The 26,721-nt window shown below is 36.6% G+C and overlaps 1 protein-coding gene and 4 long non-coding RNA genes across 11 annotated transcripts; 2 read left to right on the top strand and 3 right to left on the bottom strand.

Moving 5' to 3' along the window:
• Positions 1-1,433: 1,433 nt before the first annotated feature.
• LOC144208347 (uncharacterized) lies at positions 1,434-12,024 on the bottom strand. Of its 4 annotated transcripts, none has more exons than XM_077734139.1 (14): positions 11,829-12,024; positions 5,274-6,416; positions 5,131-5,211; positions 4,961-5,059; positions 4,782-4,891; positions 4,643-4,701; positions 4,436-4,572; positions 4,241-4,375; positions 3,891-3,933; positions 3,674-3,711; positions 3,510-3,597; positions 3,011-3,188; positions 2,177-2,209; positions 1,434-2,005 (listed from the first exon to the last, which is right to left on the bottom strand). In XM_077734139.1, exons 1-14 carry the CDS (start codon positions 11,884-11,886, stop codon positions 1,877-1,879), a joined length of 2,331 nt encoding a protein of 776 aa, XP_077590265.1. In that variant the 5' UTR covers positions 11,887-12,024; the 3' UTR covers positions 1,434-1,876. The 4 variants fall into 4 exon arrangements, with proteins under 4 accessions (XP_077590265.1, XP_077590262.1, XP_077590263.1 ...); XM_077734136.1 differs by having other exon boundaries at positions 5,274-6,458; positions 11,829-12,022; XM_077734137.1 differs by having other exon boundaries at positions 5,131-5,181; positions 5,274-6,458; positions 11,829-12,022.
• LOC144208350 (uncharacterized) lies at positions 4,933-15,281 on the top strand. 4 transcript variants are annotated; one of them, XR_013328873.1, is made up of 4 exons: positions 4,933-5,341; positions 12,729-12,807; positions 14,987-15,064; positions 15,154-15,281. It is a non-coding gene; the product is annotated as an uncharacterized LOC144208350 (long non-coding RNA). The 4 variants fall into 4 exon arrangements; XR_013328875.1 differs by lacking the exons at positions 4,933-5,341; positions 12,729-12,807 and adding an exon at positions 13,927-13,947; XR_013328876.1 differs by lacking the exons at positions 4,933-5,341; positions 12,729-12,807 and adding an exon at positions 13,997-14,084.
• A 1,085-nt stretch (positions 15,282-16,366) lies between these two features.
• On the bottom strand, positions 16,367-17,262 carry LOC144209170 (uncharacterized). The gene is made up of 3 exons (XR_013329017.1): positions 16,867-17,262; positions 16,634-16,720; positions 16,367-16,558 (listed from the first exon to the last, which is right to left on the bottom strand). It is a non-coding gene; the product is annotated as an uncharacterized LOC144209170 (long non-coding RNA).
• Positions 17,263-20,741: 3,479 nt separating this feature from the next.
• Positions 20,742-24,422, top strand: LOC144209158 (uncharacterized). Its single transcript, XR_013329013.1, has 5 exons — positions 20,742-20,891; positions 21,071-21,163; positions 22,859-23,322; positions 23,871-23,957; positions 24,033-24,422. It is a non-coding gene; the product is annotated as an uncharacterized LOC144209158 (long non-coding RNA).
• A 901-nt stretch (positions 24,423-25,323) lies between these two features.
• On the bottom strand, positions 25,324-26,721 carry LOC144208750 (uncharacterized). Its single transcript, XR_013328917.1, has 3 exons — positions 26,654-26,721; positions 25,541-25,618; positions 25,324-25,451 (listed from the first exon to the last, which is right to left on the bottom strand). It is a non-coding gene; the product is annotated as an uncharacterized LOC144208750 (long non-coding RNA).

Genomic DNA, 26,721 nt, shown 5'->3' with positions numbered 1-26,721 from the left:
GTGTTCCCATCTGGACTGCCATATATCTTCACTCACAAAGACACAAGCAGTGCATTGTTTTTTATAAAGGCTCACACATTCCATGTTCAATACCTTTAATCCCAAAATGAATCCCGACTGATTTTCCAAAAATATTTTTTAGCTAATAATATGTATTTGTAATAAATGTCTAGCACATTTAGTGTTTATGATCAGTTTAATAGTTTGCAGTATTAGTAAATTGGATTCAAGACAGTGTTTTTAAACTTAATACCAAATTTTAGCTTCAAGCAACCATTAGAAATGAATCATTTTAATAGTGAAATTAAACATTGTCAGGTGAGTTTCCTGCAAATGTTATGGTCATCTGATTTCCTACAAGTGTGGAGGTGAAGTAAGAGATCTTCTCATTGCTTTCAAATTGGGAGTGTGATGAAGTTAAGAGGCTTATACATATGGTTATGTGACACCAAAGGCTGCTGGGAAATGTCTGTTAATTGGATGCACTTGGGTGAATCCTGCACAACTACATTAGGGCTGGCTGGCTGTAAGTGAATTGCAGAAAATAGTGCAAAGCTGATTTACACACAATTGCTGCTACTTGTATTAGTATGGTGAAATCCTCTTACGTTAATATTGTATCAGACTAGTATTTGTACTTTGGTATACTTGCACTATGTGCTTTGTCTTTATATCTCTGGTTTACTTTTGTTTGTTCTGACGGCTCAATCTTGATTAGATTCCTCTTTCTGATGACTTCTCAGGTGGCTATTGGGCTCTGTGAAGAAATCACGGTTGTAGAAATAGCTGTACTGAGACTATTTTGAGAACTGTACTTTCAGAAGAACAGTCATATTGTGCAATTTCTCCATCTCTTTTGGTGGTTGGAAATCAAGTCTGGCCTCTACAATGGCAGTAGGGATCTTGGACCTCTTAGCTAAGAGACAATATGCAACAAAAATGAATATTACCAACCCGTAAAAGTGATGTAATTTAATCTGGCCTCCTTATGTCCTAAGTCTGAGCACTGGGAACTGGTCCAAATACAGTAAATAAATACTACAGTCCGTGGCACATGCAGTCAGTACATGTATGTCAGATTCATCTTCTCTGGATGTCGGCCACTGAGATTAAGTCCGATTTATTACAGACAACACGCAGCTTTTAGAGTCAGATTTGTGTTTAAACACATCCAACAGCAGATGCAAACCTGTCTTTGGGCTATTTTTGGCTGTTTTTAATACACAAGGTGGCTGTATGTACTTCTGTTGCTGTTTAGTTTGCCAGTCAATTTCAGTCGTCAGCTAGGAGTGGAAATAAATAGTAGCAAGCATCTTTTTAATGTTCACTATTTGCTCAATGCTTATTTGTGTTGATTTTGCATTGATCTCATTTGTGCTCGTATTTCAAGTCTGCCTTTTAACTGACAAAAACATATTAGTTGGATCATTCACTTAAATTAATGTATTTATTTTGCTCATGTGCAATTATTTACATAAACAAAACTGTACAAGCTTCAGAACCACACAAAAAAAGAACAGCAGTATGATGACTGTAGTTATAGTTGGCACATACACAAGAACCAACATGAAACAGCTTAAAAGACTTTAAACGTTTAAAGAGTGCTAAATTAAACCCATAAGGAATCCCTTCACCAGCATTTAGAACGAGGGACCAGCCCTTACATTGTCATTATAGGTTCTTATTAATTGTCGTTATAATAATAACAATAATAATAAGCCACATTAATGAAGTTTGATTGAACAGGAAAAGCCGAACAATTCAAACATTTTCAAGGCGAGGAGGAAAAGAAAATCAATAGTGACAGCAACTGGCCCTTGTTAGCGGTGCTCAAGTTTGAAGTGTCCATTGGGGGAAAAGGGCGGGGACATCTGTATCAGATTTTCTTGTTGTCGCCGGGTAGGAAGTAGGGGTTCTCGTGGCCTTGTACCAGGTAGGAATAACGTGAAGGGGTTTTGCTTTGGAAGGTCTTCATTCCATCTGGGTTGAGATCATAAGAACCTGACTGAAATGACCAAAGTGAAAGCGATCATTAGGTTAACTCTCCATAAAATCACAAATTCAAAGCACTATGCAACTAAGTAAGTTGAAAAGTGTCACCGTCACCACCACCTTGAGTCCCGTCACCATTGGTTTTACCCCAAAACTACGACCACCAGGATGTATAAAGCCTTACCTTTTTCCATCCTTTCTGCTTCGGAGGAAAGCCCTAAAGCGACACATCGCGAGTCAGGAAAAGTACTACTAATACTACTGCGATCAGATAACATCATATTTAAAAATATAACTGCGTAAAGAATAGCGGGAGTGTCCTAGGTTTAGGACTAAATATCTTTGTATGATATGATACTAATGAAAGAATACAATATGTTTTAAGGATTGCACTATCTTTACTTATGGGCTGGATTTAGGTTATTATTCTTATTAAAAAAAATACAGGTATTATTATAACATAGAGTGCTACAATTAAGATCATTGTTGACAGTTGTCATAATTACAGACAATATCAGAGTAGGATATTATCATATGCTTTGAAATATGCAGATAATATAGTGATGACTTTGTTAATAATAACAACCATATATCAAGAAGAAATTTTCTTGATTTTTGACAAATATTTTCAATAACAGCATATTAAGAGTTTTACAATACATTACCGTCATAATATTGGGTCAAATGTAATTGATCGTACCACAATCGTAAATTCATGGTAAACCATGTTGGTAGTGTAGCAGGGCAATTTTTTGATACTTTGTTCATGATACTTGAAGTAACAGCATGTCATTGCACTTTGCCATATGTATTATATCTTTGCAATAGAATATGCATTTACTATAATACTTTGATGACGATCAATATAGAATGGCAATACTATATCACAACACTTACCCAACGATACATTAGTTAATTCAAATTTTCAAGATAGAGACTAAACACTAGTACGTGCGGATACAGTGAAAGTAATGATTGGGGTTTTTTTTTTTTACATTTTAACATAAAGTAGACTCACCACGCCATTGCCGTGATGCCGTTTGTCCATCATTTCCATAGCAGATGTTGCGTCCCAAGTGGCGCTCGTAGTGGCGCGGGGTATTGGCGTGATGCCTACAGGCCACGCCTTGGTCAGTTCACCCGCCGGGTATGGACTGGCATCACTTTGGTCTGCTTGGCTGCCAGAGCACCTGAGCCTATTTGTGTAGTACATAGAAATGTAAAGAAAGTATGAAATTGTTTAGTTAATATTAATATATTAATCAAAATCGCACTGGAGTTATCTAAATATAGGAACAAATCCACAGCATAGTGTTTACATGTATTATAATGTGATTCAAAACAAACAAAATCCATGTGTCAAAAATCCATTGACAAAATGAAACTGATTCATATTTAATGCTCAGTCAACTTTACCATCTTTCTACTCTGCTCTAAGTTGATTTGTACTGGGTGAGAACGCCCTCTAGTTGCACATAATTACTCTGCATAGACAGTACCAATTGATCTGGACTCACCAGCAGCAGTAGGATAGTAGAGCCAAGATGAAGATGAGTAAAATGCCACCTAAAACACAGGAGACTACCACCACTGCCAGCAGAGACGCTGAAAAATAAAACACTCTTATTGTCACTCTCTGTTCCCAAGCTCACAAAAACAACCAAAAAATCAAGTTACTTACAGTCTTTGCAATTGAAACCTGCATATCCAAAGGGACAACTACAAAAGAAGAGTTCCAATAATTCAAATGTTCACAAGAAGTCACCCATATATTAAATGTGCATTCAAAGTGACTAGTGTGAAAATAATGATCTTGTCTTAGATTAAAACACTAACAAATACATTTCAATTGATCAGTTAACCTACAAATACAAAATCAAACGTATAATCTTACTCACTTCTGGCAGGTATTGCCCACTACTTCCTGCCCACTTGGACAAGCTGAACAAACACATATTCATAGAAAAATGTTAATATGAACAAACAATCATTATCATTAACCAGCTCATAGTGGACACGTTTTATCGTTAATGAAGTTGTGGTCAGTAATATACTTGAATTCTATTTTCATTCTTGTGTAGAGTAATTGTTGTCATTCAAGTTTTGTCGTTTTTCTGTTTGCTCATATGTTGTGTTAGGGTTGATCTGAGTGGTCATTGTCAATCACGCCATTGTATGTTAAGCTGTTTTTCTCAACTGCATGCTATCATTAAGGTGCCATTGTTCTGTTATTAATAAATGTCTTTACCCTTGCAGCTTGTGTTGGAGTACACAGTGGAGATGAAGCCACCTCTACAGGAACAACTCACGAGGCCGTTGATGCTGTTACACTCGGCAGTGGAGACGTCACAGGGATGTGGGAACAGATCGCACAACTCCGTGCCTACGTGGAAAACCAAATGTGAGAAAGTCCAGATACCTCGGTTAACTGTAATGAGCTTACCACTAAATGTCGCATTGACCAGCAAGTCGTTTTCAGAGCTGCTCCCAATGGCTCCTTTGATGACCTGATTGATATCCTCTTGAGAGGCCTCCGTGTTTTCAAAGATGTTGCTGACAGTGGCGTTAACACTTCCTGGGCTGCGAGAAACAAATGGTGAAAACTGATCTGGCTTTCAAGTCAACTTTTTGAGCCAGGAAAATAACTCACGCGAGCAGTACCACTTCAGAGCGTAGGTATCCATGCTGACCTGCAAAGGCAGCAGCGAGCTACAAAACATGGATTCAATGAGCTGTTTAAGATAAAAAAATCTAACTCCAATATGTCCCTATTCTGTGCCATAGCTGACCGCCGCCGAGATGTTCGCCGCTGTGTCCTGGAACACTTTGGAAGACCTGTTCAACATTTCCTTTTTAAACGTCAAGGATGTGAGGTGGAGATGCCCAGCAAACACTTGAGCTGAAGAAGAAGACAAGGTAAGACACCAGCATTCTCAACATTTAACCACCCGTTTAAAGTCTAGCTTACCGCGGATGCAATGGTCGCCCACCAAATGGCTTCCAGAAAGACACTGACAGGTTCCATTCAGGCAGATACTTTCAAAGGGACACCGTTCCATTGGACAAACTAGAACAAAAAGAAGAGTATACATTCATGAGTCCTGCATTTGAATAATTCAAAATGTTAAAAATACAAACCTATAGTTGGACGCGTGGTGAGGGTAGGCGGGGTTTGGGTGGCATTGTTCGCTGAGGTTTGGATGAGATCACTTGTTGTTGCTACATCACAATGTTAGAATACATGCGACAATCCATACAAAGAAAATACACACAAGTCGTACCTTCTGATGTCGCTGTCGAGAGGGTGAAACGAGTTGGGGTGATGCTGGCTGAAGTCTCTGCAGGGCTGGTAGGGATTGGTGTAGTTGTGTCATTGATGGACTGAGTGGCGGTTGTATTCCAGCTGGTTGTTTGTGTGGTGTCGTCAGTCAATATGGCAGTCGCCATTGAAGATGTGCCGTTGATGATCGGTGTTGTGCTAATGTTTGTTGAAGTGGTGGTTAGTCCTGCTGTGTCAGTGTTGGCAGGACTGATCGATGTCATCGAGGTTGTATCCTCGCTTGGCCCAGTTGTTGTGTTGTTGTTGGTGGGACTGTTTGTTGTCAATGAGGTTTCAGTGATGGTAGGACTGCTGTTTGTAAGGCTGATTGTCGCCCTGGAGGTTGTCTCACTATTAGTCAGACCAGTTGCCATTGATGTATCGAGGCTCGTCGGACTATTTGTTGTCACTGAGATTGTTGTTTGTATTGTTGTGCCAATGTTTGTAAGGCTGAATGTCGTCATGGAAGTTGTCCCGCTGTTGGTCAGACTGTTTGACATTGAGGTATCGCTGATTGTCGGACTGTTCATTGCCATTGAGGTTGTGCTGCTCAGACTCGTATTTGACATCGAGATTGTCTCTTCAGTGCCCTGGCTAGCTGTTATCGTCATTGTTGTTTTGTTGCTCAGACCAGTTGGTGCCATTGATGTGCCCAATGTTGCCTTTGAGTCTGTGCCATTGTTGTTTTGAATGGTTGTGTAGTAGTCGGTCTGACTAGTTGTGTTCATTGTCATTACATTGTTGTCCAAATCAGTTGCTTTGACTGATGTTATATCATTGTTGGGTGGAATGATTGAGGTCGTTGTCATCCAAGTTGTCAAACTGTCCTCCATTTTGGTGAGTGCATTGTGGGCTACAGTATCTGGGGTGGGATTGTAATCTGTTGGGTCTGGTGGACGTGTTGTCATGGCATTGTCAGGTTGACTTGTTGTCGGGATAGCACTTGTCAGTGAGCTGGTGATGTTAGTATCGTTCTTTTTGATGGAAGTGTCATCACTCTTGGCTGATGTAAAAGGGACGTATGTGGGTTGCATAGATGTTCTGTGACCGTTAATTAGGCCCAGCGGGCCTGTTCCCGTAGTGTTGTCACCATCCCCAGTCATTCCTACGGTTGGAGCAGTAAAGCTATCATTGTCTATTGCAGTCACTGTAATAAAAACGAAGATGAAGAAAACAAAGAAACTTACTATTCAATCAATAATAATTCAAATGAGGCATTTTAAAACATGAATTTAATTTGTAAAACAATGATCAACATTTTGCTCATTTTCTGACATGGCATAAAATTAGTTAAACTGTCTGTAAACAGTCAAATTATAGGTGGAAGAAATTCAAAGGTTTTTGTTAATATTATGTAGTGACTCCATCGTAGTTGAACTTTAGAAGGTGAAAATTAGTTTTTTATAAAATGACTTTATGAACATGTTGTGTAAGATTAATCATTATAATATCAGAATCCTACTCATTTAATAGCACTTTTTAGTTTTTACTTATAGCGGGTTGAGCTCGCCCTAGGCAGGATGATACCTTTAACAAGTTCTTTCAAATAAACCTGATAACATTCACTGCAGGGACATGATAAGGACAGAAGTGCGCATTTTGGGAATGAGTGGAAAACCGTTTGGGTGAGCCTGTAAGAGGCCACAACCCATGCACACTACTTTCCCACAAGCAAGTAAGGTGAAGCATCTTGCTCAGAGCTACAACCCAAATTGCTCTTTGCAACACCCCTTATTGAATATGATAGTACTTCCAGCTGTATACCTACTGCTTATACACTTCAACTAAGTTTTGTTTAAACATGCCTTTGTTCGATATTGTAGCATTCTTTTCTAAATAATTAAATCTAATCTCATAAAGAATGTGGTGATATGAGGGTAAATATGACGTTCCAAACATTGCAATGAATTTAATCTTTCTTCTATTGTATGACATTCCTAAAAAACTATGAAAAACTTGACTTCAGGACCAATATAGGCAGAAAAAAATCATCAGTTTCTGGAGGAGCCTCTGAAATTACCCAAGTATACATGTTAGACTTGGAAAAATAAAATCAGTTGATAAAAGGAGCGTCATTGAGAAGTACTTCTCGTTAGCCCATGTTTGTTCCTATTTACAATGCCTTTACGGAAGGGTTAAAGCGGAAGTTAGGGGATTGCTTGATGAAAGCTCCAACTGGCAGGAGGTCTTTAAGGCAGTTTACTGCTGTTCCTCAGCCACATGCCATCGTTTCAATCTAAATGCCGCAGGCCTTAGCGAAAAAGTTGACGTTTTGATCGTCCCCTTACAAAAACACTCAGCAAGGTATCAGCTGGACCTTCCAGATTGATTATTTTCTCTTAGCCAAGTATTATGTGAGCTAAACTATCCTAAGCCATCCACCCAATATCCAAATTCATTTAATTATAATGTACCTTTGATTGTTATTTTAAGAAGAACGGCTGTCGCATTGTATGATGACGTTGCTGTCTAGATTCCAATTTAAAGGTGGCTTTTTAATCTGAGGTTGGATGACTCCTGAAGGAGGTTAAGGCAAAACCTCTTAAACCACCTCCAGCCGGGCTGGCGTTCATTTATATGAGCTCAACTGTGCCATCGCCATGCTATGTTGTCGTAAGAGACGTACGTATATGAAAACGGGGTTGTGAGGTGCTGAAGGTTATTTCATTTTACACAGAGACTACTTGTTACATTCTTTCTATTCAAATTGTGGGTTAGAAACCTAAAAGAGACACATTTGATCCTTTATTTTCGAAGATAGTCCTATCATTTATCAGTGTTTGACTGGTCAGAGTAGTTAAACGTGGTGGTTATGGTAACAGCAGGTCTCATGGACATAAGTCAACATTTGTAGGGTGTTTGTGTGTGTGTACATAGGTGTGTGTGTGTGTTATCAGCACCCTTCATCTCCATAATGTTCATAGCAGAACACTGGTGTGTACTGGGTCTAATAAATAATCAGTACCGCAGAAGGAAGAAGTAGACCCTCATTAATAAATATATGGTGTGAAGTTTTGTTTCACTAAATAGGCATTCTAATGGAAAACATGGCATTGATAATTTAAGCCTGTTTTATGCTTGAATGGTCATAAATCAACTTAATATTAATGAGCCAATGTCAGGGGCAAGATACTTTACTGGTACTTGCTAACTACGTTATTATAAAAAATAATTGCCATATTCAATTATTGACCTATATAATACTAATAAGTATTATATCAGTATTTTAGATGTATGTATGAACAATGAATAGACGATTAGATGTTTTTCTTCATTTTGAAGTAAATAATATTTGTAGTATTGTTACTGTTATGATGACTGGTACCATGACCGGTAATACAAAAAATTAATTGACAGAATTAAACAGGGGCTTGATGAGTAGTCAGTACTGTATAATGCTAATGTTGATAGCCACAAAGTATATTAAAGAAGGCCATGGAATAAAATATATAATGGAATAAAATGGAAGGCAGGCAGAGTGCAATAATTAAGAGTGTGATGTGTATGCGGGTTTATCCTGAAGCAGATTATCCCCACAGACACAATAGGGATGACTGGGTCAAAGGTGGTCTCAAAACACCCTACAGGAGGACGAGGATCAGAATAGTAGTCCAGGTTTTACCCACAGTATTTGGATGCCTGAATGCAAAAAAAGCATGTGCGTCACACACACACACAATGAGGCTACTGTAGAATACTCATCCCGCTAGAGGCATTTTCTGTCTACTTCCTGTCATAACAGAAACCCTGTCATAAACTGCTTACACGCAAGGATGCAGCAAAACTGAGAGCTGTAACAAAATACCCAGCATTTATCCAGTAGTGTTTTTTTTTTTGCTGAACCCAGTGGAGGCTTAACAAAACCAAACTGTGTTCCCTTTCACACACAGGACAATTAGCAACAAGTGATTTCAGCACAAAATTATGGGAAAAGTGAGGGTCAACTGTTTAACTTAAGACCCCTTTTCCAAACCACTTTGATCCTGCCATCACACTTAAAAAAAAAACGTCAAATGTAGGTTTTTTTGTTTAAATTCGCACACTTGCCAACAGTCAAAGTCCGTGAAAACAACTTCTGGTGTACATTATGTAAAAATAGGTACTATAACGACTTTAATCTTGTATTTTTGCGACATTTATCTCCTAATGTAACTTTAATCTTGTAATATTACACCAATAGCAGTTTTGTGTTTGTGCAGTTGTGTGATTGAGTAAATAAGTATTGTTTCAGTCATATACGCCAATGCATATCTTGAAAAACATGAAGTGTAGTGAGGGATCACTGTACCAAACTGCAAATATAAGCGATTCACCATAAACGTGTCACTGCAGTTTGTGGCTTGTGTACATTGCTAACATCTTGTCACATGACCTGCAGTATGGCTCAATAAAAAGTCATCAGGAGGCTTTTATAGAGTTGCTTGAGGATGTTTCTACACTTGAAAATAGCAGGGTGGGTCTTAAAACAGAGGATATGTTCGTTTTAATTAGCCAATTTCATGGAGCACCAAATCGGGGCCCCCAAAAATTGTTTTCAACTAGTACTTTATCATAGCTAATGGGCATAATTATCAAGGTGTCCATGAACATTTAACATAGTTCATCGGCCTTGGTACTTGGAGATTCTTCATTTTAAAACCATATGATAACTTACCCTAATTGTACATGTAAGTAGCAACAAGAATATCCGCATAGGGGACAACATTTTATTAAGTCCACAACTTAACTCAACTTTATTTATAGGGTATACTAAACACAAAATTTCCTTCTGTTAAAACAAAATCTTAAATGTGAGGTTGAACAGATGGTTGTGTCACACGGCCTCTGCAGGTATCATATCCAATTAAAACTGGGCCAAGTACGACGTGAGACTTAGTGTCCTCTTGCACTCTAATCCACATTAATGGATGCACACAAAACAACGCAACAGTGAGACTGTGATTGGGAAAAAAAAGCTACTGTAGGGAGGAAATTAGGGTTCTCATTGCTTGCTGTAAAGGAACAGGAAGTACAGATAAGCAGAGCTACATAGTGGAAATGTAGAAGGTGTGCACAAACCATAACAACAGTGGCTCTCACCTAACTAGAATGCAGAACTGAGAGGAGGTCGCTTGTAAAAGACACACTCGGTCATGCATCTGTCTAGTGAAACGCCACAAAAAGGCAAAACCCTGCGTCACATGACGCCACATGTTGATCCTCCATCCTATGCTGATGAAAAATCACAATTAGTTCATTTACCGTTGTTTATAAATTGCTGGGATAGATGAAAGTTGTAATGCTGCTTTGAAAGGGACACCATTTACTTGCTCTTCAATTTTGTAGTGGACCAGAATAACTTTTTGGGCACTTTTATTACCAAGGCAGTTGTTTACTACTATTACTAGAAATATTATTGTTGTTAGTGATCAAAGGATTGGGAGGTTTGATTCCAGCTCCCACCTGTTGCTATTTGGGTTGTAACTCTGGGGAAGATGCTTCATCTTACTTGCTTATGGGAAAGTATTGTGCATAGGATGTGGCCTATTACAGGCTCACCCTAACGGTTTTCCACTCATTGCCAAAATGCTCCTTTCTGTCCTTATCGTGTCCCTGCAGTGAATGTTGTCAGGTTTATTTGAAAGAACTTGTTAGATTCATTTGAAAGAACTTGTTAGAGGTATCATCCTGCCTAGGGCGAGCTCAACCAGCTATAAGTAAAAACTAAAAGGTTATATTAAATGATTAGGATTCTGATATAATGATTAATCTTACACATGTTCATAAACTCATTGAGTAAATGTATGATTATGATGGCTTGATAAGTTGGGACTTTTATTGTCTCATTTTATTAGGTTAAATTTTACTATCCAAATACACGAGTTATAGCAAATAATATACCTAGGACGGTTTTACTTGCCAATCGTTTGTATTATGTGACTTAATTCGACAGTAAAATTTAAATTATTTTCCCCTTAGTTCTGAAAAAAAAAATATACATACACAAGTGTTTTATTAACATGCAACAATAATTCCAAGACTTCTGCTATAAAATATCATTTGTCTGAGAAATACGTAGTAATAATTGTGTCGAAGAAAAAATGTGATGATTATTCATTATCATTATTGTAATTGAAATGCTTTTAATGTCATTTTACAAGTAGAAAGAGATTTAAAGCTTCACCACAAAGTGCACAAATAAAAACAACAAAGAAATACATACAATAGCTTCGCAATAGTAGACATCTAATCATTTCAAAGTGCGCCTTCATTTGCTGCCACCCCTCCCACTCCAAATTGCTGCGACAACTATCACCCTGAATGTCAACCCACAAGTTAATTCATACTTTTCTAATGTATACAACTTTCCACTCCAATAGAAGCATCCCCGATGCAACAATTAAGATTCATTCTACATCTAAAGTAACCTTTGTCGCCATCAAGAATAACACAGAAGATCAAGTTTACTCACCCATAAGAACACAGAAGATAGCAATGTACTCACCCATAAGAACACAGAAGATTGCAATGTACTCACCCATAGTAGCAAGCACTGCAAGGAGTGAGCTAAAAACATTCAACCTGCATAGCAGCATGGTTCCCCGTAGTTGAAAAGCTTCTGTCGGCTTGTAACGGTAACCAACACAGCTCCGAGTAGTCTGTTGGAGGAGATCTACAGGTGCTTCTCTCCCAGGGAGGAGGTTCGAACCAGGCAGGGCACGGCCTCTCACTCCTCAAAGGCATTAAAGGATTTACTGGTGAGCTCCTGATTGGCCTGCTGCCACTGTCAGTCATTGTTAGCCGGCGTCCAGATCCCACTCCCTCCTCCCCTTTGGCCTGGCTTGACAATGGCGATGCACAAAACAGCTACTGTACACTCAAGTTCTATTTTTAACGTGATTGTTTGCCCCGATTTCTCTCACAGGGAAGCCACAATAGCGACTACACGACAAACTATATAAATTGTGACCAGAGGTGGGGGACACCCTGTCCTACAAATGACAAAAATGTCCCTCAATCTGAATCGGTGGTCAGCCTAAGGAGATGGACAACCATGCATTCTCGCACCCATACCTAGAAGCAATTTAGAGTGTCCAATCAGCCTACCATGCATGTTTTTTGAATGTGGGAGGAAACCAGGGTACCCGGAGGAAACCCACACAGGCTCTGGGGGAGACCATGCAAACAACAACCCATATATACATATATACACATATACATATATACATATATACATCTCTATTTTTTGTAACGTCATGATTAAAATTATTATTTGAAAACAGCGACATTTAGGACATTTCTATGTATAAAAGGCTCTGTTCCCAGCTGTTATGTTCGTACTATCACTTCCCCCTGCAATGTTTCCAAATACGTACAATTCCTGTTTATATGCATTTATTACATGAAGTAATTTATGACTTTCATGTTCCCTCTTTAGAACAATGGGACTGTGTTATCATCACCACCACCACCATCACCCTTATTTCCATGGCTTGATTGTGGACGCAGTACACCAGGTGAGCAATTTAAAAGTTAACAATTTTAGTGTTGCATTAACAAGATATTAAAACTGGAGAAGAAGTAAGAATTCTCATAAATGTCTTTAAAAAAAAGCCCAAAAAGCACATTGTTATTAGGTTTTCCACCTGATTAAACTTAAAATGACTTAGCTGGTATGGACAATTGGTGAAACATAAAACTTTGAACCCCAAATAAAACTAGGAAATGACAGATAACTCAAAAAGAACAATTGTATTAAAGGATTCTAGATTCGTCAAAGAATTTTATTTTAATCTGAAATGCTGATCACACAAGATAGACAATTATAATAAGATATGAATATGAATAAGATGAACTAAATTTTAGCAGGTATATCTAGCATCAGGGAAATTTAAGTTCCCACATGGAACCTGGTCATGTTCCAGTGGAATAAAGGATCACGACATCGTGTTCGCCTCACGCTTATCTCAGGCACACATGTGCAGAGCATCCGCCATTTTTCAATTTCTATTGTTGTTGTTGTCGTGGTTGTGGCCTTAGCAACCAAGGGAGACCAAGACTGTCAGACGGTGCAGTCCAGTAAAGTGGAACACCAGCTCAAACCATTCACCTTTTAATAGGACAGGCCCTTATTGTGTTGCATCAGGGGCCTCAGTGAATTCTGAGGGAAGGGGAGGCTTAGCCTCCGGATGAGCAAAGGATGCTCATTAATGTTGCAGACGTTAAACGATCTCTAAAAAATCTCAAATAGAAGCACTATGCAAGGTATTTCTTAAAAAACAAAATAGTATAGTGAGGCTTTATTTCTTTAAATAACGACATAGTATAGTCAGGTTTTTTACTTAAAAACGACATAGTATAGTAAGGCTTTTTACTTAAGAATGACATAGTATAGTAAGTATTTTTGATTGGTATTTTTATTGATGTATAGGGGAATTCCATAGATGAGCAGCAAGATCCCCACTTTACTGTATGAACGTGGTCATTGAAAAATTACGCCACGCCACAGGAGGGCAGTAGTTGTTGGCTGCAACAACAAAAAAAACAGCTATTGTGCGTAGGCCAACCAGCTGTTTAAATTTGGCACATGCGCGGTACCTCATTCTTTCAGGAAGCCATTTCTCTTCCGGCGGTCTAGACACATGCATCCGAAAGAGGTAAAGTTTTCTTGCGTTTTACGGTCACAAGTGCGTTTTATCACGCCATCGTGAGACTTATTAGTAATCGATTGAGCCCAAAACGCCGGTTAATCTGTTACTTTAATGCCAGCTTCAACACACCGTCGACAATTGAAGTTTGAGATCCTTTTCCTATCCAGATGTGTGCCGCGTCTGACTAGCTATTTTAGCATTAGTGACACGACGACACTTTTCATTTGGCTTTAACCGTATTGTCCGTTTTCTGTCCATTATTCCGTCGTGTAGAAATACTTTTAATCTAATCAAACAAAGTCGAGATGTCAATGTAAGTATAGTTAGTTTGATGGTTAGATGACATCCAGTGGCACGACTTGTGTTGTATGTAAACAGATTTCACACTTGACATTATTGATGCAAAATAGTTATGTCAACTTTCTTATAACTGTTATCGCTACTGTGTATATTTAATCGCCTTATCTGTACTAAACCCCTCAATTTTTAATTGTTCTGATTTCACTCTAAACATTATTGGTGCAAAAATAGTTACGTCTACTTTCTTCAAACTGTTATTGCTACTGTGTATATTTCATCACTTTGTCTGATAAAGGGAAAAGAAAAGCACAACATGGCGCACTAATTTATTCTCATTTATTACTTTGATCGTATACTACTAAGTTTTTTTTGTCGGATTTATCAACGTGAGTATTGTGAGTTTGATGGGTAGATGCTCTCCTAAATTACATCCAGTGGTACAACTAATGTTGGACGTAAAGATAGATTCCACCACGAGTGCCATTTCCAATTTGTAATTGTTCTGATTTCACACTATAAAAAATATTGATACAAAAATGGTTACGTCAACTTTCTTCTAACTGTTATTGCTACTGTGTATATTTAATCGACTTGTCTGAAAAGAATAGCACGTAGCAGTCACTAACTTATTTTCATTCTTTATCTTGATTGTATATTATTAAGTTTGTTGTAAGATTTCTCCATTTTGCAATAATAGTTTTGCAACTCCCAACTAGTTTGGTTAAATCAAGTTCTCTCTTTTTAGCATCCGGATGCAGCTCTTCCAGAGTGCCCAGAACACACGCCCTCGAGGTTAAAGGAGAGGAGATTGGGCCAGATCAAGGTAAAATTAATTCAAAAGAAAACATTAAGCCTTTTTGGTGAATCTTGATTCTCTATATTAAGTTTTGTTTTCTTCTTTGTACACCTCAGGTCCATGTCACTTGTGACTTATCTGCACTTCAGAGATGACTGGCAGGCTTCTCAAAGGTTAACGTATTTGTTTATTGCAAAGTATCCAAGTCTTCATCCAAACTAAATAAAAGCTTTAAATATTATAATCTTGTGGAACTCCATGATGTGATATCTGATCTTTATGGTGAGGTTTCACTGAACATAAGTTGGTGTTGTGACCTCTTATTTAGGTAAAGTCCACAAGGATATTATTAAAGATTACAAACTTCATTTGTTAAAGTAGATTTTTCTTAAGTCAATTTCCCAAGTACAAGAATAGTGTTTATTCTTTCTTCCAAGTGTTTACTCCCCTTGGTTTTAAAAAAAAATCCTAAATACATATTGTTTCTCCAGCTTTATACAAAAATATTCTAAGTGTTAAATGCACCAACTTTTTTTTAAAATATGGTTTATTCCTTCAGCAATTAAAAAAATGTTAAATTCCCCTTGGTTTAAAAAAGAATTATATCCTAAATATATTATTTCTCCAGCTTTTTAAAAAAGTATTATTTATGCCCCCAACTTTTGAAGAAAATATATACCTGTTTTTGGATATTCAATTTATTCTCCCAGCTTTTTAAAAAAAATAGTCTAAGTGTTTATTGCCCTTTTTTTTGTTCATTTTTTTTTCCTAAGTGTTTACTGCCCTTTTTTTTCGTTCATTTTTTTTTCTAAGTGTTTACTGCCCTTTTTTTTCTAAGTGTTTATTGCCCTTTTTTTTGTTCATTTTTTTTTCTAAGTGTTTATTGCCCTTTTTTTTGTTCATTTTTTTTTCTAAGTGTTTATTGCCCTTTTTTTTGTTCATTTTTTTTCTAAGTGTTTATTGCCCTTTTTTTTGTTCATTTATTTATATTTGTTTTTTATTTTTAAAGTGTTTACTTTTTTTATTTAATTTTTCAAAGTGTTTTTTCCAAATTTCTAATGTTCACTTGTAAATAAAATATTTTAACTTTGATTGTGACTTGCATCTTTTGTTAAAGACAAAACACATGCATACATTTAAAAGCTTTTATTTTGAAAAACTTGTGCAAAATGAAGTAATTCCTCCAGTCACCAGCAGGAAATCCAGGAAATAAAAGCTCCAGCTTTTATTTTGAAAAAGTTTGTAGATTGGTTCCCGCTGGTGGTCCAGCATCGTAAAAAATCGAATCTTCTCCACCCCCTGGTGGAGAAGATTCGAAAACTGAAAAAGGGGGGGTTAGTACATTTAGTTCAAAAAACAATGAGAAGGGCTCACCTTTTATTTTGAAAAACTTGAAGTAGTTCCTCCTGTCACCAGCAGGAAATCCAGAAAATAAAAGCTCCAGCTTTTATTTTGAAAAAGTTTGTAGATTGGTTCCCGTTGTTGGTCCAGCATCGTAAAAAATCGAATCTTCTCCACCCCCTGGTGGAATTCCGGAAAACAAAAAAAAAGGGTTAAGGCACAAAGTTAGTTAAAAAACCAATGAGAAGGGCTTACCTTTTATTTTGAAAAATGTCAGACTGGTTGACCATCCAGCAGAGAAAAAATTAAGGCATCTGAGACTATCTGTTCAATGGTGGAATTCTGTAAAATAAGAAGGGGTCAATACATGAAGTTTAGGACAACTTTTATTTTGAAAAATGCATAGATCAGTGCTGGCTATTACACCAACACCAATCTATGCATTTTTTTTCAAAATAAAAGGCAAGACCTTGCATGTGAGGTTTTACCTGACTTGGGTGGAATTCTCCCAATTCAGGTTAAAACCCACTTGCAAATGGTTGAGTAAAAAATATATTCACAAGGTCTTGCCTTTTATCTTGAAAAAAATGCATAGATCAGTGCTGGATGTTACACCAGAATTAATCTACATTTTTTTTTCAAAATAAAAGGCAAGACCTTGCAAATATATTTGCATGTGAGGTTTTACCTGACTTGGGTGGAATTCTCCCAATTCAGGTTAAAACCCACTTGCAAATGGTTGAGTAAAAAATATATTCACAAGGTCTTACCTTTTATCTTGAAAAAAAATGCATAGATCAGTGCTGGATGTTACACCAGAATTAATCTACATTTTTTTTTTCAAAATAAAAGGCAAGACCTTGCAAATATATTTGCATGTGAGGTTTTACCTGACTTGGGTGGAATTCTCCCAATTCAGGTTAAAACCCACTTGCAAATGGTCGAGTAAAAAAATATATTCACAAGGTCTTACCTTTTATCTTGAAAAAAAAATGCATAGATCAGTGCTGGATGTTACACCAGAATTAATCTACATTTTTTTTTCAAAATAAAAGGCAAGACCTTGCAAATATATTTGCATGTGAGGTTTTACCTGACTTGGGTGGAATTCTCCCAATTCAGGTTAAAACCCACTTGCAAATGGTCGAGTAAAAAAATATATTCACAAGGTCTTACCTTTTATCTTGAAAAAAAAATGCATAGATCAGTGCTGGATGTTACACCAGAATTAATCTACATTTTTTTTTCAAAATAAAAGGCAAGACCTTGCAAATATATTTGCATGTGAGGTTTTACCTGACTTGGGTGGAATTCTCCCAATTCAGGTTAAAACCCACTTGCAAATGGTCGAGTAAAAAAATATATTCACAAGGTCTTACCTTTTATCTTGAAAAAAAAATGCATAGATCAGTGCTGGATGTTACACCAGAATTAATCTACATTTTTTTTTCAAAATAAAAGGCAAGACCTTGCAAATGTTTTTTAACTTAACCATTTGCAAGTGACATTTTACCAGAATCAGGGAGTGGTGTAGTCCATCTCAACTTGGATGGAATTCTGGAAACAAACAAAAAAAGGGTCAATATACAAAGTTAAGTAAAAAATGCATAGATCAGTGCTGGATGTTACACCAGAATCAAGCAAGGTTTTACCAGAAATGGGGAAATCTTTTATTTTGAAAATAAAATAAAACATTTGGGGCTAAATACTTTTGCCTTGAGTTTTTCAGTCAATCATTTAAAATCTATTCATTCTTAAAAAATAATTATCTTAAAATGCTTGTTTTTCTCTTCTTACACCAAGAAAAAAAGTTATTTTACCATACGCAAGTCAAAAATGACCCCTGCACTATGGTTGAATAAATGCCTCACTTATATTTTGTCAAAACCACATTTAAAAGATCCAAGCCCCGAGGTCTTTAAGAAAGTTAATGGGGTAAAAGTACATGATTTTTTTTAATCCATCAAATATTAGCGGTTCCACTGCATGGCAGATTATTTATTTAAATTCAGAAAAATGTGAAAAGCTACTTCTCTATTTGCCACTATAGTATTTATTTTAAAAATAAATTCAATATGCATAAACCTTCTTTAAATTTTTCCTTTATCGCAACATGTCTGGTCTACATTAACCATGATAATTAAGGGATTACCGTTTAGCCTAGAGGTCTTTGAGAAAGTTAAGGGGCTAAAATTATATAATTTATTTAAGTGCTCAGTGCCACTGCATGGCAGACTACTTTTTTAAATTCAAAAAAATGTGAAAAGCCACATTGAAACTCAAGCAGAAGCTACTCTTCACTTGCCACTATAGTATGTTTGTTAAATTCAATAGGGATGACCCTAATTTGAATTTTTTCCTTTATAGCAGCCATGTCTTTTCTACATTAACCACGATAATCGAGGGATTACTGTTTAACCCTGAGGTCTTAAAGAAAGTTAAGGGGCTAAAATTAAATTATTTATTTAAGTGCCTAGTGCAACACTGAAACTCAAGCAGAAGCTACCCCACTTGCCACTATAGTATTTTTTTAATTAAATTCAATAGGGATGACCCTAATTTAAATTTTTTCCTCTATAGCAGCCATGTCTTTTCTACATTAACCACGATAATCGAGGGATTACTGTTTAACCCTGAGGTCTTAAAGAAAGTTAAGGGGCTAAAATTATATTATTTATTTAAGTGCCTAGTGCCACACTGAAACTCAAGCAGAAGCTACCCCACTTGCCACTATAGTATTTATTTTAAAAATAAATTCAATAGGGGTGACCCTAATTTATTTTTTTTCCTTTATAGCAGCCATGTCTTTTCTACATTAACCACGATAATCGAGGGATTACTGTTTACCCCTGAGGTCTTAAAGAAAGTTAAGGGGCTAAAATTATATTATTTATTTAAGTGCCTAGTGCCACACTGAAACTCAAGCAGAAGCTACCCCACTTGCCACTATAGTATTTTTTTTAATTAAATTCAATTGGGTTGACCCTACTTTACAGTTTTTCCATTTATCACGGTCCACATTAACCGCGATAATCGAGGGATTGCTGTTAATTCCTTTCGCATTCACTAATGCATTTGTGTGGGTGACTTATCCACAGATTTTTGCAATTAAAAAACGCAAAGTCATTTAGTGATTTCATTCAAAATTTGAATGCATCATGATGAAAAACGAGCCAATTGCGCAAATCCTTGAATACTGAAAGCTGAAGTTTAAATATTAAACGGAGAAAATCGGAACTATTCAAAAAATACCCCCTTTGTTATGGCGTCGACCAGTTGATCCTTTCTGGTCGTTTCGGCCACATTCTTGATGTTTCCCAGTAGTCGGTGGTGCTCGTTGAGGGACTGAAACACACAAAGGAATGATTAGTTTTAACACAAAGAGCGATCGGTAACGCAATGCAGCCAATTTGTTTGCAAACATTTTGCTATCATGGCTGCATCACGCTAACGGAGCATGCTACCGTCAACGATCACTCATAAGATGAGAACCGGGGCTTCGAAATCCCCAAACGACGACATACAACATGTGCAGCAACGTCTTGTGAGAAGTTTGTCAGCTCTGAGCAGCTCTGCAGTGCACGCCCGTGCAGCCTCAATCGCCATTTTGCCGTATGACATCGACTATTTGAACTCTAACCTCGGCCACGCCTATTAAACATAGACAAACACAAAATAGAAACTGTTTTCATAATAACGTGCATTAGTCAGTGTGTGTGTGTATTTAAAAGGTTATATTTCGAACTGCCTTCGGCATTGGCAGTGCTTCTCAATTATTTTCTGTTAGCCCACCCCCCCTAGCAAGAAGAAAACTATTCGCCCCCCCTCCCGCCGTGACTATAAATAAAATCATTTTATGAAATTGTTATGAGTACAACATGTGAAATGTTGCACTCTCGCAAACATGACAGAAGTAACAATGAGAGCGCCACTGCCAGCTACTGTAGTGGATGCGCAATTACACTTTATACTAGTACGGCCAAATAAAATCCTGTTCCCCAGGGTTACACGCGCCCCCCCAGGTATCGCACCACGCCCCCCCCCCCCCCCCCCCCCCCCCCCCCCAGGGGGGCGCGCCCCACTATTTGAGAAGCACTGGGCATAGGTATTGAAACGTTTTATCCAAGGAAATTGGGTGAAACACTTTTTTTGGACAAAATGCTTCATCCACCACTGAATACTTATACACTTAAACACTTAGGCATTTTAACTTATTCTTTTTAACTGAATATTTGGATAGGGGGGGTGGGCTAACAGAAAATAATTGAGAAGCACTGCCAATGCCGAAGGCAGTTCGAAATATAACCTTTTAAATACACACACACACTGACTAATGCACGTTATTATGAAAACAGTTTCTATTTTGTGTTTGTCTATGTTTAATAGGCGTGGCCGAGGTTAGAGTTCAAATAGTCGATGTCATACGGCAAAATGGCGATTGAGGCTGCACGGGCGTGCACTGCAGAGCTGCTCAGAGCTGACAAACTTCTCACAAGACGTTGCTGCACATGTTGTATGTCGTCGTTTGGGGATTTCGAAGCCCCGGTTCTCATCTTATGAGTGATCGTTGACGGTAGCATGCTCCGTTAGCGTGATGCAGCCATGATAGCAAAATGTTTGCAAACAAATTGGCTGCATTGCGTTACCGATCGCTCTTTGTGTTAAAACTAATCATTCCTTTGTGTGTTTCAGTCCCTCAACGAGCACCACCGACTACTGGGAAACATCAAGAATGTGGCCGAAACGACCAGAAAGGATCAACTGGTCGACGCCATAACAAAGGGGGTATTTTTTGAATAGTTCCGATTTTCTCCGTTTAATATTTAAACTTCAGCTTTCAGTATTCAAGGATTTGCGCAATTGGCTCGTTTTTCATCATGATGCATTCAAATTTTGAATGAAATCACTAAATGACTTTGCGTTTTTTAATTGCAAAAATCTGTGGATAAGTCACCCACACAAATGCATTAGTGAATGCGAAAGGAATTAACAGCAATCCCTCGATTATCGCGGTTAATGTGGACCGTGATAAATGGAAAAACTGTAAAGTAGGGTCAACCCAATTGAATTTAATTAAAAAAAATACTATAGTGGCAAGTGGGGTAGCTTCTGCTTGAGTTTCAGTGTGGCACTAGGCACTTAAATAAATAATATAATTTTAGCCCCTTAACTTTCTTTAAGACCTCAGGGGTAAACAGTAATCCCTCGATTATCGTGGTTAATGTAGAAAAGACATGGCTGCTATAAAGGAAAAAAAATAAATTAGGGTCACCCCTATTGAATTTATTTTTAAAATAAATACTATAGTGGCAAGTGGGGTAGCTTCTGCTTGAGTTTCAGTGTGGCACTAGGCACTTAAATAAATAATATAATTTTAGCCCCTTAACTTTCTTTAAGACCTCAGGGTTAAACAGTAATCCCTCGATTATCGTGGTTAATGTAGAAAAGACATGGCTGCTATAGAGGAAAAAATTTAAATTAGGGTCATCCCTATTGAATTTAATTAAAAAAATACTATAGTGGCAAGTGGGGTAGCTTCTGCTTGAGTTTCAGTGTTGCACTAGGCACTTAAATAAATAATTTAATTTTAGCCCCTTAACTTTCTTTAAGACCTCAGGGTTAAACAGTAATCCCTCGATTATCGTGGTTAATGTAGAAAAGACATGGCTGCTATAAAGGAAAAAATTCAAATTAGGGTCATCCCTATTGAATTTAACAAACATACTATAGTGGCAAGTGAAGAGTAGCTTCTGCTTGAGTTTCAATGTGGCTTTTCACATTTTTTTGAATTTAAAAAAGTAGTCTGCCATGCAGTGGCACTGAGCACTTAAATAAATTATATAATTTTAGCCCCTTAACTTTCTCAAAGACCTCTAGGCTAAACGGTAATCCCTTAATTATCATGGTTAATGTAGACCAGACATGTTGCGATAAAGGAAAAATTTAAAGAAGGTTTATGCATATTGAATTTATTTTTAAAATAAATACTATAGTGGCAAATAGAGAAGTAGCTTTTCACATTTTTCTGAATTTAAATAAATAATCTGCCATGCAGTGGAACCGCTAATATTTGATGGATTAAAAAAAATCATGTACTTTTACCCCATTAACTTTCTTAAAGACCTCGGGGCTTGGATCTTTTAAATGTGGTTTTGACAAAATATAAGTGAGGCATTTATTCAACCATAGTGCAGGGGTCATTTTTGACTTGCGTATGGTAAAATAACTTTTTTTCTTGGTGTAAGAAGAGAAAAACAAGCATTTTAAGATAATTATTTTTTAAGAATGAATAGATTTTAAATGATTGACTGAAAAACTCAAGGCAAAAGTATTTAGCCCCAAATGTTTTATTTTATTTTCAAAATAAAAGATTTCCCCATTTCTGGTAAAACCTTGCTTGATTCTGGTGTAACATCCAGCACTGATCTATGCATTTTTTACTTAACTTTGTATATTGACCCTTTTTTTGTTTGTTTCCAGAATTCCATCCAAGTTGAGATGGACTACACCACTCCCTGATTCTGGTAAAATGTCACTTGCAAATGGTTAAGTTAAAAAACATTTGCAAGGTCTTGCCTTTTATTTTGAAAAAAAAATGTAGATTAATTCTGGTGTAACATCCAGCACTGATCTATGCATTTTTTTTTCAAGATAAAAGGTAAGACCTTGTGAATATATTTTTTTACTCGACCATTTGCAAGTGGGTTTTAACCTGAATTGGGAGAATTCCACCCAAGTCAGGTAAAACCTCACATGCAAATATATTTGCAAGGTCTTGCCTTTTATTTTGAAAAAAAAATGTAGATTAATTCTGGTGTAACATCCAGCACTGATCTATGCATTTTTTTTTCAAGATAAAAGGTAAGACCTTGTGAATATATTTTTTTACTCGACCATTTGCAAGTGGGTTTTAACCTGAATTGGGAGAATTCCACCCAAGTCAGGTAAAACCTCACATGCAAATATATTTGCAAGGTCTTGCCTTTTATTTTGAAAAAAAAAATGTAGATTAATTCTGGTGTAACATCCAGCACTGATCTATGCATTTTTTTTCAAGATAAAAGGTAAGACCTTGTGAATATATTTTTTACTCAACCATTTGCAAGTGGGTTTTAACCTGAATTGGGAGAATTCCACCCAAGTCAGGTAAAACCTCACATGCAAATATATTTGCAAGGTCTTGCCTTTTATTTTGAAAAAAAAATGTAGATTAATTCTGGTGTAACATCCAGCACTGATCTATGCATTTTTTTCAAGATAAAAGGCAAGACCTTGTGAATATATTTTTTACTCAACCATTTGCAAGTGGGTTTTAACCTGAATTGGGAGAATTCCACCCAAGTCAGGTAAAACCTCACATGCAAGGTCTTGCCTTTTATTTTGAAAAAAAATGCATAGATTGGTGTTGGTGTAATAGCCAGCACTGATCTATGCATTTTTCAAAATAAAAGTTGTCCTAAACTTCATGTATTGACCCCTTCTTATTTTACAGAATTCCACCATTGAACAGATAGTCTCAGATGCCTTAATTTTTTCTCTGCTGGATGGTCAACCAGTCTGACATTTTTCAAAATAAAAGGTAAGCCCTTCTCATTGGTTTTTTAACTAACTTTGTGCCTTAACCCTTTTTTTTTGTTTTCCGGAATTCCACCAGGGGGTGGAGAAGATTCGATTTTTTACGATGCTGGACCAACAACGGGAACCAATCTACAAACTTTTTCAAAATAAAAGCTGGAGCTTTTATTTTCTGGATTTCCTGCTGGTGACAGGAGGAACTACTTCAAGTTTTTCAAAATAAAAGGTGAGCCCTTCTCATTGTTTTTTGAACTAAATGTACTAACCCCCCCTTTTTCAGTTTTCGAATCTTCTCCACCAGGGGGTGGAGAAGATTCGATTTTTTACGATGCTGGACCACCAACGGGAACCAATCTACAAACTTTTTCAAAATAAAAGCTGGAGCTTTTATTTCCTGGATTTCCTGCTGGTGACTGGAGGAATTACTTCATTTTGCACAAGTTTTTCAAAATAAAAGCTTTTAAATGTATGCATGTGTTTTGTCTTTAACAAAAGATGCAAGTCACAATCAAAGTTAAAATATTTTATTTACAAGTGAACATTAGAAATTTGGAAAAAACACTTTGAAAAATTAAATAAAAAAAGTAAACACTTTAAAAATAAAAAACAAATATAAATAAATGAACAAAAAAAAGGGCAATAAACACTTAGAAAAAAAATGAACAAAAAAAAGGGCAATAAACACTTAGAAAAAAAAATGAACAAAAAAAAGGGCAATAAACACTTAGAAAAAAAAATGAACAAAAAAAAGGGCAATAAACACTTAGAAAAAAAATGAACGAAAAAAAAGGGCAGTAAACACTTAGAAAAAAAAATGAACGAAAAAAAAGGGCAGTAAACACTTAGGAAAAAAAAATGAACAAAAAAAAGGGCAATAAACACTTAGACTATTTTTTTTAAAAAGCTGGGAGAATAAATTGAATATCCAAAAACAGGTATATATTTTCTTCAAAAGTTGGGGGCATAAATAATACTTTTTTAAAAAGCTGGAGAAATAATATATTTAGGATATAATTCTTTTTTAAACCAAGGGGAATTTAACATTTTTTTAATTGCTGAAGGAATAAACCATATTTTAAAAAAAAGTTGGTGCATTTAACACTTAGAATATTTTTGTATAAAGCTGGAGAAACAATATGTATTTAGGATTTTTTTTTAAAACCAAGGGGAGTAAACACTTGGAAGAAAGAATAAACACTATTCTTGTACTTGGGAAATTGACTTAAGAAAAATCTACTTTAACAAATGAAGTTTGTAATCTTTAATAATATCCTTGTGGACTTTACCTAAATAAGAGGTCACAACACCAACTTATGTTCAGTGAAACCTCACCATAAAGATCAGATATCACATCATGGAGTTCCACAAGATTATAATATTTAAAGCTTTTATTTAGTTTGGATGAAGACTTGGATACTTTGCAATAAACAAATACGTTAACCTTTGAGAAGCCTGCCAGTCATCTCTGAAGTGCAGATAAGTCACAAGTGACATGGACCTGAGGTGTACAAAGAAGAAAACAAAACTTAATATAGAGAATCAAGATTCACCAAAAAGGCTTAATGTTTTCTTTTGAATTAATTTTACCTTGATCTGGCCCAATCTCCTCTCCTTTAACCTCGAGGGCGTGTGTTCTGGGCACTCTGGAAGAGCTGCATCCGGATGCTAAAAAGAGAGAACTTGATTCAACCAAACTAGTTGGGAGTTGCAAAACTATTATTGCAAAATGGAGAAATCTTACAACAAACTTAATAATATACAATCAAGATAAAGAATGAAAATAAGTTAGTGACTGCTACGTGCTATTCTTTTCAGACAAGTCGATTAAATATACACAGTAGCAATAACAGTTATAAAGTTGACCTAACCATTTTTGTATCAATATTTTTTATAGTGTGAAATCAGAACAATTACAAATTGGAAATGGCACTCGTGGTGGAATCTATCTTTACGTCCAACATTAGTTGTACCACTGGATGTAATTTAGGAGAGCATCTACCCATCAAACTAACAATACTCACGTTGATAAATCCGACAAAAAAAACTTAGTAATATACGATCAAGCTAATAAATGAGAATAAATTAGTGCGCCGTGTTGTGCTTTTCTTTTCCCTTTATCAGACAAAGTGATGAAATATACACAGTAGCGATAACAGTGAGAAGAAAGTAGACGTAACTATTTTTGCACCAATAATGTTTAGAGTGAAATCAGAACAATTAAAAATTGAGGCGTTTAGTACAGATAAGGCGATTAAATATACACAGTAGCGATAACAGTTATAAGAAAGTTGACATAACTATTTTGCATCAATAATGTCGAGTGTGAAATCTGTTTACATACAACACAAGTCGTGCCACTGGATGTCATCTAACCATCAAACTAACTATACTTACATTGACATCTCGACTTTGTTTGATTAGATTAAAAGTATTTCTACACGACGGAATAATGGACAGAAAACGGACAATACGGTTAAAGCCAAATGAAAAGTGTCGTCGTGTCACTAATGCTAAAATAGCTAGTCAGACGCGGCACACATCTGGATAGGAAAAGGATCTCAAACTTCAATTGTCGACGGTGTGTTGAAGCTGGCATTAAGGTAACAGATTAACCGGCGTTTTGGGCTCAATCGATTACTAATAAGTCTCACGATGGCGTGATAAAACGCACTTGTGACCGTAAAACGCAAGAAAACTTACCTCGTTCGGATGCATGTGTCTAGACCGCCGGAAGAGAAATGGCTTCCTGAAAGAAGGAGGTACCGCGC

Source organism: Stigmatopora nigra, chromosome 15, assembly GCF_051989575.1.
Source record: "Stigmatopora nigra isolate UIUO_SnigA chromosome 15, RoL_Snig_1.1, whole genome shotgun sequence".
Classification (NCBI taxonomy): Eukaryota; Metazoa; Chordata; class Actinopteri; order Syngnathiformes; family Syngnathidae; genus Stigmatopora; species Stigmatopora nigra.
Note: the sequence above shows the minus strand (reverse complement) of the source record. Positions and strands in the feature narration are given on the sequence as shown.